General features: G+C 49.6%; 1 protein-coding gene across 1 annotated transcript; it reads left to right on the plus strand.

The window, feature by feature from the left end:
• Nucleotides 1-1,916: 1,916 nt before the first annotated feature.
• On the plus strand, nt 1,917-9,272 carry RSPO4 (R-spondin 4; the record flags this gene model as incomplete). The annotated part of the gene is made up of 4 exons (XM_011380163.1): nt 1,917-2,105; nt 2,814-2,954; nt 5,523-5,708; nt 9,169-9,272. Coding segments are annotated over 4 exons (620 nt in total), but the record flags the coding sequence as incomplete, so codon positions are not given.
• Between the last annotated feature and the right edge of the window lie 7,403 nt (nt 9,273-16,675).

The raw sequence follows: 16,675 nt of genomic DNA on the forward strand, positions 1-16,675 counted from the left end.
TTTCTCTTCCCAGGGGCATCAGTTATGAGCCCACTGAGCCCAGTGGATGGGTCAGGGGTCTCAGTTGTAAGCAACAGCAATGAGAGTTATTAGCAGGATATGCGGGGCTCGCAGAGTCCAGGGAGCTGAGAGCAGGCTTGGGGAAATGACGGTGCTCATCCCAGAGCAGGAGGGAGGGAAAGGAGGCATCTCTGCCTAGGCTGTTCTGGGCGGAGTCAGCTGTGCCTCCACTATGAACCTCATTCCCTCATTCTTTGTGTCCAGCTCCCAGGACTGAGTATCTGATTGGCCAGGTTTTGATAGATGCCCACTCACTGCTGACTCAAAGAAGGCTGGGCCTCCTTGATTTCTGTTCCAGCGAGCAGGCACCACAATCTGCCCTTCCCCAGAACTTCACACAATGGGAATTCCTCTAACAGGAAAATGGGGCACCAATAGGAAAGAGTAGCGGCAGCAGGGGCTGGGAGCTGAAGAGTCGAGAACGGGTGTGCTGAGCGGTCATGGGCTCAGATAAGCCAAGATGTTAACTGGCTCGTTAACAGTCTGACCTTGAGGGGTCATAACACATGAAACAGTTTAATGTTTCCCCAATCCCTGCCTCTAAAAAGCTGTCCAGCTCTTTCCTGTCCCTCAATGACACTGGTCACTTACTGACTCTCCCCAGCTCCAACCCCCAGTGGTTTAGCTTGTTGCCTCTTGCTAGGGCACCTGCCAACATCTAGCCTTCTTGAATGAGGCAGCAGCAACAACGCTTAAGACTGGCTACTTCTAGGGGGCCATTGCTACTGAAAGTCCCCTGATGCTTGCCGTGAAGGACATGCAGATTTTTCTGCTGCTGCACCCCCTCTCAGCTTTGCCTTCTCTCTTCTGGTCTCTTTTCTGTGCTCAAAGAAAAGGGGCAGATCTGCAGGGCTGCAACACAAGTTAATATCTGACCAGGACATGACGTGCTGGTCACCCCTTCTTGCAGGCACCCCTGTATCTGTGAGGGGTAGCCTTGCACCTCCCCTCACTTGATTTTGTGGGAGTCGGAAACAGAAAGACACAGCACTCCCCGTTCTCCAGTCTTACAACTCCTAATTCCCATGAGTCCTTCTGTCTAAGTAGTCGACTTAAGCAGGTGATGTACAGGTTGGCAGACACTGCCTACGAGCCTTAGAGAGGCTCTCTTTAGATTCTAAGGTATTTTCTACCTCTTTTATTCCAGCTTTGGGGTCCTGGTTGCCAATTCTGGGGCAGCAATAAAGTTCCTTTTCCTCAGCTTTCTATAGTTAATGATATTGGGAACCCTTCGTGGTGGTGACAATGAGGAAGGGGATATTGTTCAGAAACCAAGCAGGAAGGTGAGGGTTCCCCATACCCCTACCTGTAACATGCACATGCACTTCACACACACTCAGAAATACTCACTATTTTAGTAAATATTAAGTTTGTGAGCAATAGAGAATTCTAAATAATAGTGGTTTAAACAAAATAAATATAGATTTCTCTTTCATATAACAGCCCACACGAGCTATCCAGGGCTGGTATAGCAGTTCTATCTTCCTCAGGGACCAGGGCTCTTTTAATCTTATTTCTCTACCACCCTAAACACACAGTTTCTACCTCATGATACAAAATCACTGCTTGTGTTCTAGCCATCATGCTCGCATTACACCCAACAGGAAGGATGAGGGGATGGCAAAGGGTACACCCTTTAAGGTAGCTTTCTTGAAGTTGCACACACTACTTTACCTTATACTCCTTGGCCAGATTTGAGTCACATGACCATATCTAATTGCAAGGGAAGCTGGGAAATGTAGTCATTTGTCTGGTGGCCATGTGTTTGGTTAACATCCAGATGAGACAATCCGACCTGCTCACACATGTGGTTTGACCATCTCTCTCCCTTTCCTCCATCCTGATCTGGCTGACAGTGGGCATTGGTCTGGGGGGAAACTGCACAGGCTGTGTCATCTGCTCAGAAGAAAACGGCTGCTCCACCTGCCAGCAGAGGCTCTTCCTATTCATCCGCCGAGAAGGTATCCGCCAGTACGGCAAGTGTGTGCATGACTGTCCCTCCGGCTATTTCGGCGTCCGCGGCCAGGAGATCAACAGGTGCAAAAGTACGTGGCTCTTCCCTTGTCCTGTGTTACTGCTGGGCTCCTGGGCACCTCTGGCCCTCATCCCACCTCTTACTCCAACACAGTCACAGGGAAATGGGTATATGCCTGAACCCAGACTCAGACACTTGCTTGGTTTCAGTCTGGCTCTGAAGCCCTAGGCAAATCAGTGCCTTCCCTGGGCTCAGCAGGGAACCTTCACCTCCATCCCAGTTTGCTGTGTGGCTTTGGGCATGATACTCATCCTCTCTGAGCCTAGCTCAAAGGGAAAAGGAGTCCTGACTCCTAATTCTAATTTTCACTGTGACCTGGGGTGAATCCTGACCATCTTGGGCCTGGATAGCAATGGAACAGAAAGGCCTCTTTCTCAGCCACATTTGCCCTGTGACCTCAGTCAAATCACCTGCCCTTTCTGAGTCTCAGCTCAAATGAGAATGGCAATCTTGAGCTTTAAATCCATATAACCATGGATTTAACCTTGGACATGTTACCTTCCCCCATCAAGCCTCAGTTGAAATGAGAAAGGGAGTTCTTCTTGAATGCAGCCCAGTTTGATCCTGGACAAGTCCGGTCTTCAAAGGAGACATGGAATTGTGACCCCAGTGCTATAGAACCTGGGACTGCTCAGAGGCCCTCCCACCTCAAGCAGTCCCAGAGGTCCCCCTGCCGGGGCAGCTGCCCTCACCGCGGATGGCCCTGGCTGTGTTATAGAATGTGGGGCTACATGCCAGAGCTGCTTCAGCCAGGACTTCTGCATCCAGTGCAAGAGGCGGTTTTACCTGTACAAAGGAAAGTGTCTACCCACCTGCCCACCAGGCACCACGGCCCAGCAGAGCACACAGGAGTGCCAAGGTGAGTGAGGTCCCGCTCGCCCTGCCCTTTTTCACCCTTCCCAGAAGCAGGGGTTGGTGAGGGGTGTCAGGAGACCCGGAAGAAATCATAGTAGAATGTCACATGGTGATGGAAGGCCCAACACCACCATGTCAGGTACACATTATAACTCTTCGGTATGCTAGAACTATTGTAAACACCGTTATTGTGATTACTATTACTGCCAGCACTGGCATCATTATTACCAAGGGAGGCAGCTGAGTACAGAAGAGCCCTGATTTTGAAATAAAAAAGACCTGCTTTCAAATCTTAGCTCTGAAATTTACATTAGTGACCTTGAACAAGTTACTTAAGCTCTCTGTTTCTCAGTTTCTCCAAATGGAGGGGGAAAAAAAGTTACTGTAGAACATAGAACCTACCTCATGGGGAGGATTGTTATGAGGATTAAATTAATGAATACAGTTTAAAGTACTTAATACAGAAACTAACACACAGTTAGTGCTCAATGCATGTCATTATTATACATGTTATATCAGCCGTCGATCACTGCTGTTTTCCCACTACTATTTTTCAGACTCCTGTGTGAGCTCCTCTTCTGTGATCTGTCCTTACATGAGGCTGTTCTGTTGTGTTCTCACCTGAATCATGTATCTCTGCCCACACATTCTGTCTGGTCTCACGTTCATGATCATTCCAAAATCTGTTTGTGACTCACTGTCCCTGGCCAAATCCCTCCCTGAGCAGCAGACCACATCCCCACCTGCCCTCAGGATGCCTCATTCCCTCCCTCCCTGTCCCCAGCCTGGTGCTTCCCCTCAATAACCAGCTCCACGACCCATGCTGGCCATGCTGGAAACATGGGCATCACTGTTGACTCTTCTCTCTCGTCCTACATCCAATCCAATCTGCACGTTCATTGGCTGAGAAATATTTACTAGAGCATCTGCAATGTGCCAGGCACTTTTCAAGGTGCCAGGGACACATTAGTGAACAAAACAGACAAAACCTCTGCCCCTGTGGATGTGACATTTTCCCAGGGAGATGGAAGAAACGCACAAGAACAAATACAGGTATCAGGTGGCAAAAAGAACCGTGGGGACAAAAATGAAGCGGAAGAAAACTACCAAATCCACCCACCCCTGCCTTCCCCTTTCTCCCCACCCCGCCCCTATACATCCCTTTTCCCCCACGCTCTGCCCATCACTGGGATCATGGCCACAGCCTTCTGCCTGTCTACCTGCCTCAGGTCTCACTGCCTCCAGCCCATGTGGCTCTCATCCCAGCGGCCAGAGTGATTATTACAAAATGACAATCTTATCAGGTTTCTCTTCTACTCAATCTTGTTTCCATCTGCCAGCCTCTCTATCCCATCATTTTTTTCCTCCCCATTTGAGTTCATACCCCAGTTTCCCCAGTTCTAGGTCAGTGTCAAGGCCGAGTCCTCCTAAGGACTTTGCTGGGGTTGGTTCTTCCACCCGGAGCACTTCTCTCTCCTGCCCCTTCCTGAGCCTGGCTGACCTCCCCACCCCCACTTCAAGATTCAGATCAGGAGTCTCCTCTACGAGGAAGCCTTCCTAGTCCCCACGGCTGGGACCCCCACCTCCTCTGGGATCCCACAGTTGCCTGTGCTCCCCCTATTACTGTGCGAACACCCTTCCCTTCCAGCCTGGTACCTCAGCATGGTGAACTCCGGAAGGCAATCTTGCACCTCAGCACCCATCAGAGTACCTGGCATGCAGTAGGTGCTCAGTCTTTGCTTGTCAGATGAATGCATCTAGCAGGAGGACCATTGTTCTAAGGTCTGGAGATCGGTTTCTGGACCCAACTGGATCTTAAATCTGCTGTGTTCTGTGTTCCGCGTGAGCCCCTTCTCTGTTCTCTTAGCAGGCCCTGCTCTAAGCCTCAGTGTCCTAATCTGCAAAATGGGAGTGTTGATAGCTACCCCATTCTCTGACTACCTCTCAGGGACTCTTAAAAGCATCAAACATAAAAGAATTCATATATATTTATATATATTTTTAGTTACCTCCTACTAAGAACTTTAATGTCCATGACTTCATTTTCCCTCACAACAGCCCTGGGTAGCTTCTGCCTTCTGTAGCTGATCAAAGACACATGATCAAGTTCAAAACCTGCATTCAAGCCCTGAGGGCCATTCAGCTAGACTTCTGGCCCTCCCCTCCCAGACCTTCACCCCAGCCTTACACTAGCTGCCCTGCCCCTCAAACACAGTTTGCGGGGCCCCCAGGGCTGGGCCTGCCTACCTGGAATGTGCTTGCTTCCCCTACACTCAATGAATTCCTCTCTCTCTCCTTAGCTCCTGTGTCTCCTGCCCCTTTGAAAACAAACAGGTGGTCACCCTGGCTTCTGGCTCACAGCAGCTTGTCCATGCTTTAGATAACTATCATTCCAGGCTCTCATAAGCAGCAATTTAAATGTCACCCCTCTGCTCCTGGTATAGCCTGAGTCCCTTACATGTAGAGATGGAGTCTTCAGGGAACTGAACCCTTCAGACTCTACCTTCGGATCTGAAGGACACTCCAAGCTGACCCACCTGTCTATCTGTCCGTCTCTCCCTCCTCCCCACAGAGGAGTGTGAGCTGGGCCCCTGGGGCAGCTGGAGCCCCTGCACGCACAACGGGAAGACCTGCGGTTCGGCCTGGGGCCTGGAGACCCGGGTCCGAGAGGCTGGCCGGGCTGGGCAGGAGGAAGGAGCAACCTGCCAGGTACTCTCCGAGTCAAGGAAATGTCCCATCCAGAGGCCCTGCCCAGGAGGTGAGCACCAGGCCTGGCATGCAGGGCTATGGCAGGCAGGGCCCATGGGTTGATTAGAGTGGCCTCAGGACACAGGCCCCACAAAGAGTACATGTAAGGCTGCCTGAAAGTCCACCACAGCCATACCTTCATGTGAGTTAAGCACTGCCCTCCATCAAAGGGGTCTTCCTTGCTGGGGTTAGTCCTAAACAGTTAGGAAGACTGAGCTTGTGTTTTACGTCAGGGATTCTCTGTGCTTTCAGACTCACCATCTCCCTTCTAATCACAAGGATTTTGGAACGCCCTCTCTACTACTCTGAAATAAAATCCATGCATTTTGTAACCTACTTGCACAGGTCATTAAAAAACAAACAAAAACAAAAAACAAAAAAACCAGCATAGTGTCTTAACCATAATAGAAAAGAGAAACAAAATTAATTTCATTACGGCAGTGTTCAGGCCCAAAACACCAGAGAATATCCAGTGAAGGAGAATCATGGCAAAGATGATGGCCAAGGTCAGGGCTCAGGCGCATGACTGCGTTGCTATTGGAGATCTGATTTCCCTAATGATAACCAGCTCTTAGTAAAGTCAACAAAACTGTCCGATCTCTTGGGTGACACCACACTGGCAGCCCAAGACTAGTCCGCGAATGTGACAAGTGTTCGAACGCCCTTGGCATTCACACGCAAGAGGGAGTTCGGCTCTGAGCAAGCAGATTGCTTAGCTACGTGAAGACTGGATGATATGTGAACAACTCTTCTTTGTGAGAGACTGTCCCACGCAGCATCGCCGATCCCTGTCCACCGAATGCCACTGAGACCTCCTTCTTTGTGACAAATAAGATCACCACGCAGATTTCCAAAACACCCCTGGGAGCTCTTAAGAAACACTGGTGTATAAAAGAGAGGCCGCAGAGTGTAGTCAGTAAGATGAGAATGGTGATTAGTAATAAGATGGAATTAGCTAACGTGAACTGTGCACCTACCATGTGCAGGACACTGTGCTCACTGAGTCATTTAATCTGCACAATGACACTATGAGGTAAGTATTGTTATTATGCCCATTTTACAGATAAGAAGATTGAGGCCCAGAAAGGTTAAGTCACTTGCCCAAGGTTCACACAGCTAGGGAAGTGTGGACCTGGAATTTAAATGTAGGTCTGTGAACAAATAAGAATCGAAAGTCGTGCTGAAGGGTGAGGGACTTGGGGCCAGACGACTTGGGGCATACAGTTGAGATATGATGGAGCCAGGGCTTGAATCCAGGGACACCTCTGGATTCAGAAGGACTTGTGGTGTGTGGATTGGGAGTACAGATAACAGAGATGGAGACCTCTGGGAGTCGTGGTAGGCAGTTAGGGACAGAGGGTTAGATTGAGATGGGACCAGAGACGCTAAGAGAGCCCAGACCCAGAGAATACCCAGACAGACAGTTTGCTACAGCCCTTGTTACTGCGGCCACACCTCTCATGGCATCTGAAAGCTAGTGGCTGATTGGTTATGGAGACCTCAAGAGAAGAAAGCTCTTACCCTCAGCTAATAAGAAGAAAAAGAAGAAAAACAATAGCAGTGGCAAACCTTCATAAAGCACTTACCATGTGCTAAGTGTCTAGCAATGACGACTTCTTTAATTCTCACAGCAACCCTACTGTGGGCTCCTTGAATCATCCAGGTCTCAGCTCAAATGTCTCCTCAGGGCTTCCATGAGCTTCCCCCTACCGAGAGTCCCTTTCTATCACACCACATCATAGCACTTATATCTTTCTGCAATGATGGCGCTCATTCTTGTGTTTGCTTGTTCAGTGTCTGTGATCTCCAGTTAAAGCAAGCTCTTTGTCTGCCTTGTTCATGGCTGACTCTTTAGTGCCTAGAACAGGCTCTGGCACATAGAAGGTGCTCAGTTAACATTTGTTGCATATGTGGATGGTGGGTGGATGGGAGGGTAGGTAGGTGGCTGGGTAGGTGGCTGGGTAGATGGTGAATAGGTGTGTGGGTGGATAGGCAGACATCAGGCAGACATAAGGAAAGGATGGGGACCCAAAGCCGCTCACCACATACTTCTACCTTCAAAGCTAGCAAGGACCACTCAGGCAGTCCCTCACCCTGTCCCCCAGATGCTGATGCAGTCAGCCCCAGAGCTTAGAATGGGAGCCTGGCTTCAGTGCCCTCTGAGGGCTAAAGAGTGGGCATAGGGAGCCCCAGGAGTGGGCAGCCTGGTATGAAGGGATGATCCCGAACCTTCCCTGAGCAGGGAGGAGCCCCAACTCCTGGGGAGACGGGCACACAATTGACATTCAAGAAATCAAATTGCCTTCCCCTTGCCGCTCCCAGCTCTCTCATTCCTTGCTGTGCGACCTTGGGAAGTGACTTCCTGAGCCTTAGTTTCTTCATGTGCATGTGGGCACACAGCTCCCTTTGGAGAGCGGTGTGAGAGCCACCAACGTATAAAAAAGGCCTGGATGTGGAGACACGTTGTAAACCACAAATTTGGGGCTGGCCTTGCTCCCAACCACACCTGTCTTCTCACCTTTTGATCATAATAATGACAACAAGTGGGAAGAGCATCCCAGGTGGGGGGCACAGCCGGTGCAGAGATGTGGCGGTGGCATCGACTCATCTGTGTAGGAGGAAAAGCGAGGAGGCCAGTGACTGGGGCCACATGAGCAAGGAGGAGGGATGAGAGGGGGAGGGCAGGCCATAAAGAGGACTCGGTCTTTTCCTCCAAGAATCCTGGGAGGAGCCACTTGAAAGTGACTCCAGGAACTCTAGCCCTGGCTGTGCCACTGAGCAAGCGAGGCCCCTGCTGGGCTTCAGTCATCTCCTCTGAGAGACTAGTCAGGTGTTTGTACTAGGAATTCACCCCAGCTCCACAGGGGTGGTGAGCACAATGGGGTCAAGATTCTGATTCAGGTCTGAGCTTTGTATCCCAGCCCAGCTCTCCCCACAGTGGGAACTGGGTGAGGTACAGGCCCTGTGATACCCATCATATGTGCCTGCCTCCCACAGCTATAGAGCATTTAGAACATGCCTTAGCTAAATACTACTGTTTTTGTTGTCGTTTTGAGGGATAGAGCTGGGGCCAGGAGGTGAGTGGGGAAGTTGGTGCAGGGATCTGAGTAAAACGTGAGTCTCCAGAAAAGAGCCCTGTACACCAGGAAATGAGTGCCCAGGGGAGGGTCATGAATGAGGCCACCCAAATCCCTACTGGAGGCACCATGTGAACCTCCAGACCCTGGAGTGCCCTCAGCAAGTTAGCGCATCTCCTCGCCCGCTAAGAACTAGAAGCATTCTGCTGGGCTAAGTTAGCCCGCAGTCCAGACTCCGAAAAGGAGTGATTGATTGCCAGGTCAGCACCCAAATGTTACTCTGGGCCCTGCTGTGCGGTGGGTGGGGGGGGGGGACCGCCTTTCCTTTCAGGATTGAGGGTCCTCCCAGAGCCCAACTGGCCTCAGAAACAACACCTTATGCTCCCGCTTCAGAGAGAAACCCCAGCCAGAAGAAGGGCCGGAGAGACCGGCGGCCACGCAAGGACAGGAAACTGGACCGAAAGCTGGATGTGAGGCCCCCCCGGCCACAGCCCTGAGGAGCCTGGAGCGGGCGGCAGCTGGACGCGCTCTTCCAAGTCGACTTGCTTTACTCCTCGTCCCTTCGCGTTCTTGCTACGGCTGCTGCTGCTTCCCCCGCCCCCCCCCCCCCCCCCTCGCCCCCATTATCTTTCTCTCCTTATCTCCCTTCTCCTCTCTCTTTTTCCTGTGTGGATCTACCTTTCCTTTTTTCCCTCCTTTATTTCCTGTATTTTTTCCATCTCTATTTCCCTCTCCTTCCTCCTCTCCTCCTGTCCTCTCTCTCTCTCTTTTCCTTTCTCTTCTTTCTTGCTTTCCTTTTATCTATCGTCCTTTCTTTTCCTTTCCTCCCGTTTTTCCTCCTGTTCTTCATTGTGTTTGCTCCCTCCCTGCCCTGGCCCTCCACACATGACCAAATAAATGCCTGTGCCCTGTCTCCCAGCTACTCTCTATCTACTCCTTAAAGAACGCAAACATCTTTTTCTAGGCCTTTCCCCGATCCTGTCCTGACCCCGCCTTGCAGAGACAGAGTGTGCAAGGGTGCAGCCTGGGCCACAGCACAGGCAGGCTTGTTGGGTCTGGAGAGCCCTCTTTTGCTCTAGAGGAAACCCCAGACCCCAGACCCCAGGCCCCAGGGCTGCCAGCGCCTCCTGCTCTGGCCAGTACCTGGAGGCCATTTCCACAGCCCTCTGCCCCAGCTTCCCTAGGAAGCCTTAGGAAGAGGCCCTGGGGCCTCCTGATGCCCAGTTGGCTGTGAGCAAGGTACGATAGGGCCTCTGGCTGGACAGCCAGTCCTGTGTCCACCCACGGCAGCTGGGTCCGCCCTCCTGGATGCTGCTGCTGCACCCCATCAGTGCTCCCTCAACACCCTTCTCTTCCCAAGCTGACTACACAACCGTGTTCTTCAAGGACCCAAGTGCTGCATCAGGCGGGACTGACACCCCTGGGAGAACCGGCTCCGCCCAGAAGAGACGAACGAAGCTGAAAGGAACTTGGAGATTATCCGGACCACTCTGTTCCCCACCCCGGAGCCTCCTGCCCGTTGTACCCACGGGGAAACTGAGGCCTGAGAAGAAAGGGACTGGCCTAAGGTCACATAGGGAACCCAGGGGCTGTGCCTTTCACCTGTCAGTTGCCTTGCTCAGCATGTCCACAGCTGAGAGGAGATTTCAGGGGACTTTGGGCGAAGGCAACGAAGGCAATTGTTGGTTTAGGAACAAGAGAAGATTTCCCGATACACACACCACCACTGACACCCTGGGCATTGTGTTTCACTGTTATACCCCACATGCCAGGCAGAAAGAACAGCGGGAGGAGTCTCAGGCTAGACCCAGCTTAGAAGTAGGTTTGTTCTCACTGGCTGTTGCTCCATCATCATGAGATCCTCTCCTTCTTTGTTCCCCTGAATCCCCAGGAAGGGGCACCGCTGATTGCATTGGCATTACTGGCTGGCTTGAACTCAGAGGATTCAGCAGCTAGGAGCAGGAAGAATCTGAGAACTGAGGGGGCCAGGGTGGCTGGGAACAGAAGTCTCAGCAGGCTAAGGCAGGCTAGGTGATAAAATATCACTCCTCCACCCAAGAGTGCCCAGCCTCAGGCCTCCCTCTGCCTGGCACATGGAGATCCCCTGACCCCATAAAGCCCACCCTCACCCTCACCCTCACTTTCCCCTCTAGCCTTTCTGAGGACAGCTAGAGCCCCCCCCTCGCCTGGCCAGACCATCAGCTTCTGCAAAAACTTCATGCTTCTGAAATGTTCTGTTTTTGTTTCAAGACTCCAACTTTTTTTTTTTTTAATAAAAGGAAAAGAAAAAAGAAACTTGCAAATGCTTTTTGGGCATCCAAAGAGTATTACAAAACCATGATGCTGATGAGTTTGGAGTAGCTGAATCTAAACCATGTGGATAGTTTTCACTGGAATGTTCGGGGCTGAGAGAGCCAGGGTGTGTCAGGGACTGGGGAGGAGGGGCTTCAGCCCTCAGCCCCTCCAGACCCTTCTCAAGGGGCACCCTCCAGAGACAGAAGAGAACAATGCTATGCTCCCCTCACCCGTGGTACCTCTCAGCCCCATGATCACAGAAGTAGCCCTAGGAACCCATCTGTGCTCTGCTCAAGTCTGAGGGGCCAGGGACACCTAGGAGGTGTGACAATCCCACGGAACCATCTAAACACTATGGGCTGCTGATGAGAGTCTCCTCAGCAGTGGGAGGCACAGGTTCAAGTCCCAGCCTGTCATCAGCAGTCTGTAAGGTCAAAGCCAAATCATTTCCTCTTTCTGGACATCAGTTTCCCCATTTGATAGGTGAAGAGAAGGTACAACTGGATTAAATCCATTGCCCAAATCTGGGTGGCAAAACGGCATTTTATGAGGTGCTTTTTAAAAATTCAGATTCCAGGGCCCCATCCTAGACTTAGTAAATGTGAGCAAGTTTAGGAGAAGTCAGCTTACTCACTCCAGGACAAGCTCAGGGGAGAGGGTGGCTCTCACGTGACCTCCAGACCCAGAATGCTGGAGTCTAAATTGGAAGGGGCTGCAATGCTGATTCTGACCTCAAGACTCAACAGTCTGATTCTATAGTTTAGCATATGTGTTCTACCCAGAGTTTTTCAATAAGATTCAAATGCTAGGACGCTGAAGTTTCTAAATTCCGCAATTCTAAGAGACCAAGATTGGAACAGAAGTTTCCCACCTTGCAGTCCCCTGGCCATGTTCTTTCCCTCAGAGGAACTGGTCAGCTGTCCCCGACTGGGGTCTGCAGACAAAACTATTCTTTAAGAAATAGAGTCTCTTCAGAGCTTAAGCCCATTCCTTCCCCTCCAGCTCCTTCCTAATCCTTTCAAGTCCCAGCCTCTCCCACATTTCTCCTGAAGACTGAAGCCTTTCACTGGAAAGGAGACCCTTCCATGTTACTAACTGCCCCTTACAGGAGAAGCTCAGAGAGAAGCTCGGAAGCTGGCCCAGGTCACCCAGCCAGAGAGGGCTGTGGGCAGAGCCCAGAGGGAGGTTCCGGCTGCCAGCCCCTCGGATGCTATTGCAGTGCTAGAGAACAAAGGCTTGGCCCAAGTAGAGGGACCCTGCTCGACTCCTCCCTCCCCCACCTCAGCGGGGCCACACCGGAGCCCCCTTCGCAGCCCTTTCCCCACTCTGCGCTCACTAAGTCTCCATCCAAGGCCCTTATGTGGTCCCGGCCTCTTATCACTAGAGGGCGCCGCTCACCCAGAAACAGGGCAACAGCTCAGATTGTACTGGACATTTTTCTGAAGAAAGCCACGGACGGACCTGGTACTTTTCTCTCCTAGGAGGACCTGGAAGGGGTAGGGAGGCTGCCTCCTGCCTCAGGCTAAAAGACATGAGCTGCGCTGGTGGCTTGGCTGAATGGCATCAGAGGACCTGAGCCCAATATTCCACAGCCAGTAATCATGACTGTACCAGGTCCTGACCTCCTGCCAAGACATCATGGGCAGGGGACAGGCCCAGGGGCTCCTGAAGCATTATTTCTCCATTAACACAGGAAAATTTCAAACCACCCTATGTAGCCTTTCTGACTCAGAAAATATGCATTCTTATAATAACAAAAACAATAGTAATCATGATAATGATGATTAATAACAATGTTGTATATGAATTGAGCACCTACTATGTGCCAGACAGTGCTAAATGCTTTAGAGGCAGTATTTCATTTCCTTTGCTTTTCTCTACTCAAAATAACTCCTATTTTGCTGACTTCCTTTCATGTGCAAACATTTTCAATTCCTTTTCTCCCATCACCCTCACAGAAACCCTGCAAGCTAACTTATAGAAGAGAGAACCAAGGCTCGAGTTAAAGTCATTCAAAATTCATCAATCTCAATTCCCCAATCACTCAATAAATATACAAAGTGCCTGCTGTTTGACCAGTATTGTGCTGAGTGCTGGTGACAGAGACCCAGGCTTTGTCCCTGGAGCTTGCAGTCTATAGACGAGTTGGTTACCCTGATGTGATAAGCCTTCCACAGAGGACAGGATCTTGGAGGAGGAACAGCACATCCATCGACAGCCTACGGCCAGAAACCCAGACTGACAACTGAAAAATGAGGAGGCTTTAGTGAGATGGGTGGGGAGGGGTCTCAGCTATAGATCACAGCATTGCAAAGTCCTGGAGAAGCGGCTCATGGGGGTGCCAACTCCAGAATTTCCAAGCCTCCTGGGCTGCCAGATTCTGGAACACAGGGACTCACCTCTGGGGACTGCTGGCTCCCCTACCTCTACTCCACCCTTCATGACTCCCAGCCTCATCTATAGTCTTGCATGCAACCTGCCTCGAACAAGGTAGAATAGATAGGCCAGCAAGACCTGCAATTAAAGAAGCTATGCCGGTCCACCAGTTCCAGCTTCTCCAGCCCAAGCTGTAGAGTTTTCCCAGCTAAGGACCCAGCAAAGATAAGTTCGCTCCACTCTGCCCCATCTGAACTCATGCTCCTAAAACCCACCCGCATAATAAAGTGGTTTTTGCCTTGTGTCTCTCCTGTTGGGGAGGTTTGTTTTGCAGCTATAGATCATTGGAACAGGGGTCTCGAGGGGTTAGAAGTGGCACCGCTCTTCCAGAGCAGAGGGGCAGGAAAGTGGGGCAGGTAAGATCCAGACAGCAAGGCCACAAAGCCCATCTCCCAGTCAGGATGCAGTACTCTCGGTGCCTCAGTTTCCTCATCTGTAAAGGGGATAATGCGACTGTCCCTCATGGGGTCACTGTGAAGTTTAAATAAGTACATGAGAAATGGTTTAGATACACAATAAGCGCTCAATAATAGTTTTTATTATTACATATATTTCATTTATTTATTCAACAAACATTTCTTAAGCACTAAGTCTAAGACAGGAACAGTACCAGGCACTTCCCATTGAAATCTTAAACCCATCCTCCCCAGAGCCCTCTGAAGTGCATTTTATTATTATTCCTACTTTTCACAGAAAATTCTGAGGCTCAGAAAGTAAGTACAATAAGGAAGTGGGAATTCAAAACTCTGCCCTCCCCCAGGCGGCCACTCCGTGCACAGGTGCCTTCGGGGCTCCTCCCACTCAGCGCCGGGAGATGAGCGTCAGGTGGAGGAAACGTACCCAGAGCTCCACTGCTGTCTTCCACGCAGCATTTGGAAAAGAAACTCCACATGGTTTCTACACACCAGAAAAGATGGCCAGCCTCACTCAGACTAAATGACAATAATGTCACCCAGAATTACCATTTTTCACCTCCCTGATTGGCAAGGAGCCAAAATTTCAAACCGCAAGGGTTTGGCGGGGCTGTAGGTGAGCTGGCGCTCTTTCCTACCCTCCTAGGGGAAAGGACGTGGCCCAGCCTTTACGGAAGGCTAGCTGGCAACATCTATCAAAGTTACAGTGCGCATGTTTCCTGACCAGCAATCCACTTCTAGGGATTTATCCCCTATTTAGCTTCTCCCATTTACAAGATGACAAGTATACATGGTACCTGGCTGTTCCCTGCAGCCTGCACACCACTACAAAAAACTGAAAACATCCCAAATGTCTGTAGGAGATCTGGTTACTTCGATCATCTTATAGTTCTCAGCTCTGACTCTGCCTGATCCTGGGAGCCTTCCCTGGCAAACCCCCAGGTAGGCCAGGTGCCTCTCTCACTACCTCTGCACCGACATGCCTGTGTTGTCCCGGACTCCGTGTGTCTGTCTCACCCTTGGACTGGGATCCCATGAGAGTAAGGCCTGGGCCTGACTGGTCTCTGAGTCCCAGTGCCCAGTCCCAGTCTGGCGCAAGGGTGGGCCCCAGTCACTGTTGAATGGTTGAATGATTGGCCCCAAAGTGGCTCTGGGTAAGAGTGATAAATGGTGTTACCTGGCCAGCAGCAGCCACTGCCCACGCTATCCAATCCGCATCAGATCAGCATCCAGCCACTGCCCCAAGACCACTGCAAATGGCCTCCAGCCTGATCATCTAACACCCACTTTCCACTCCCCACTCACCCTTCAAAGTCCTGCCCTCACTCTCACACTATAACGGTGAACTAATAAACCAGAACAACCTCTGTCTCTGTGGGCATTTGGAAAGAGCTATCAGATTTACCAACATATGTATCGTTTTCTTAAATATCAGATTAATTGAAATATGATTTACTACAGTAAATAAAATTTATCTCTTTAAGATGTAAAGTAGGTCATTGCATTTCGACAAACATATACAGTCGGGTAAACACCACCACAATCATGATCTAGAACAGTTCCAGCACCCTCAAATGTTTTCATGCCCCTTGGCAGTTGATCTCATCTCCCTCCTCCCCCTGGCAAATACTAACAGGTTGCTTTCTGCCATGTGGCTTTGCCTCTTCCAGAAGGTCATGTAGGTGGAATACACAGGATGCAGCCTTTTGAGTCTGGCCTCTTTCACTCTACATTGTGCCTTCAAGATGCTTCTGTATTTTTGTGTGTATCTACAGTTCATTCTTTTTTATTGTCAAACAGTATTCCAACATTTATCCATTTACTTGTTGGATGACTATTGTTTCCAGTTTTTGGTAATTATGAGAAAAGCTGCTATGAACATTTGTGTACAGTTTTTCACAACTTTCATATTTATTTATTTGGGTAAATAAATAGCAGGAGGATTGCTAGGCCATATGGTAAGATATGTATAATTTTATTTTAAAAAATGACCAGATTGTTTTCCCCAGTTTCAGTTGCTATGGCCCCTCACCATCACTTGGTATTATCAGTTATTTTTAGTTAGGCATTCTGATAGGTGTGTAGTGATATCTCACTGTGGCTCGAATTAGCATTTTCAGATATTGAGTAGCTTTTCATATATTTATTTGCCATCGATATCTATATTTTAGTGAAGTATCATTTTAAATCTTTTGTCCATTTTCATTGAATTATTTTTCTTATTATTGAATTATGAAATTTCTTTAAATACACGCTGGATGCCAGCCTTGGATCAGATATGACTTTTGCAAGTATTTTCTCCCAGTCTGTGCCTTGTCTTTTCATTTTCTTAACAATGTCATTAGGAGAGTTTTTCATTCTGATTCAGTCAAATTTATCATTTCTTTTCCTCTCTGGTTCATACTTTTGTGTCTTGTCTAAAAAATCTTCACCCAACCAAAGGTCAGAAAGATTTTCTCCTATGTTTTATCTGGATGTCTTATAGGTTTAGGTTTGACATTTAGATCTATGGTCCATTTCAGGGTAATTTTTGTATATTGTGTGAGGTATGGTTCAAGTATTTTTTTTTTTTGCATATTGATGTAGAATGCAATTTCACCTCTAGAAAATTATCCTATTTATATCCTCCCACATAGGTACAAAATGGATATTCATTGCAGCCTTGACTGAAAATTAGAATCAGCCTAAGTGCCAGCACTCGAAGACTGATTAAGTACATGCGGGCACATCCATGCAGTGAAAACACTGCGCAGACG

The sequence above is a fragment of the Pteropus vampyrus genome, unplaced genomic scaffold (assembly GCF_000151845.1).
Source record: "Pteropus vampyrus isolate Shadow unplaced genomic scaffold, Pvam_2.0 Scaffold388, whole genome shotgun sequence".
In the NCBI taxonomy this organism is placed as follows: Eukaryota; Metazoa; Chordata; class Mammalia; order Chiroptera; family Pteropodidae; genus Pteropus; species Pteropus vampyrus.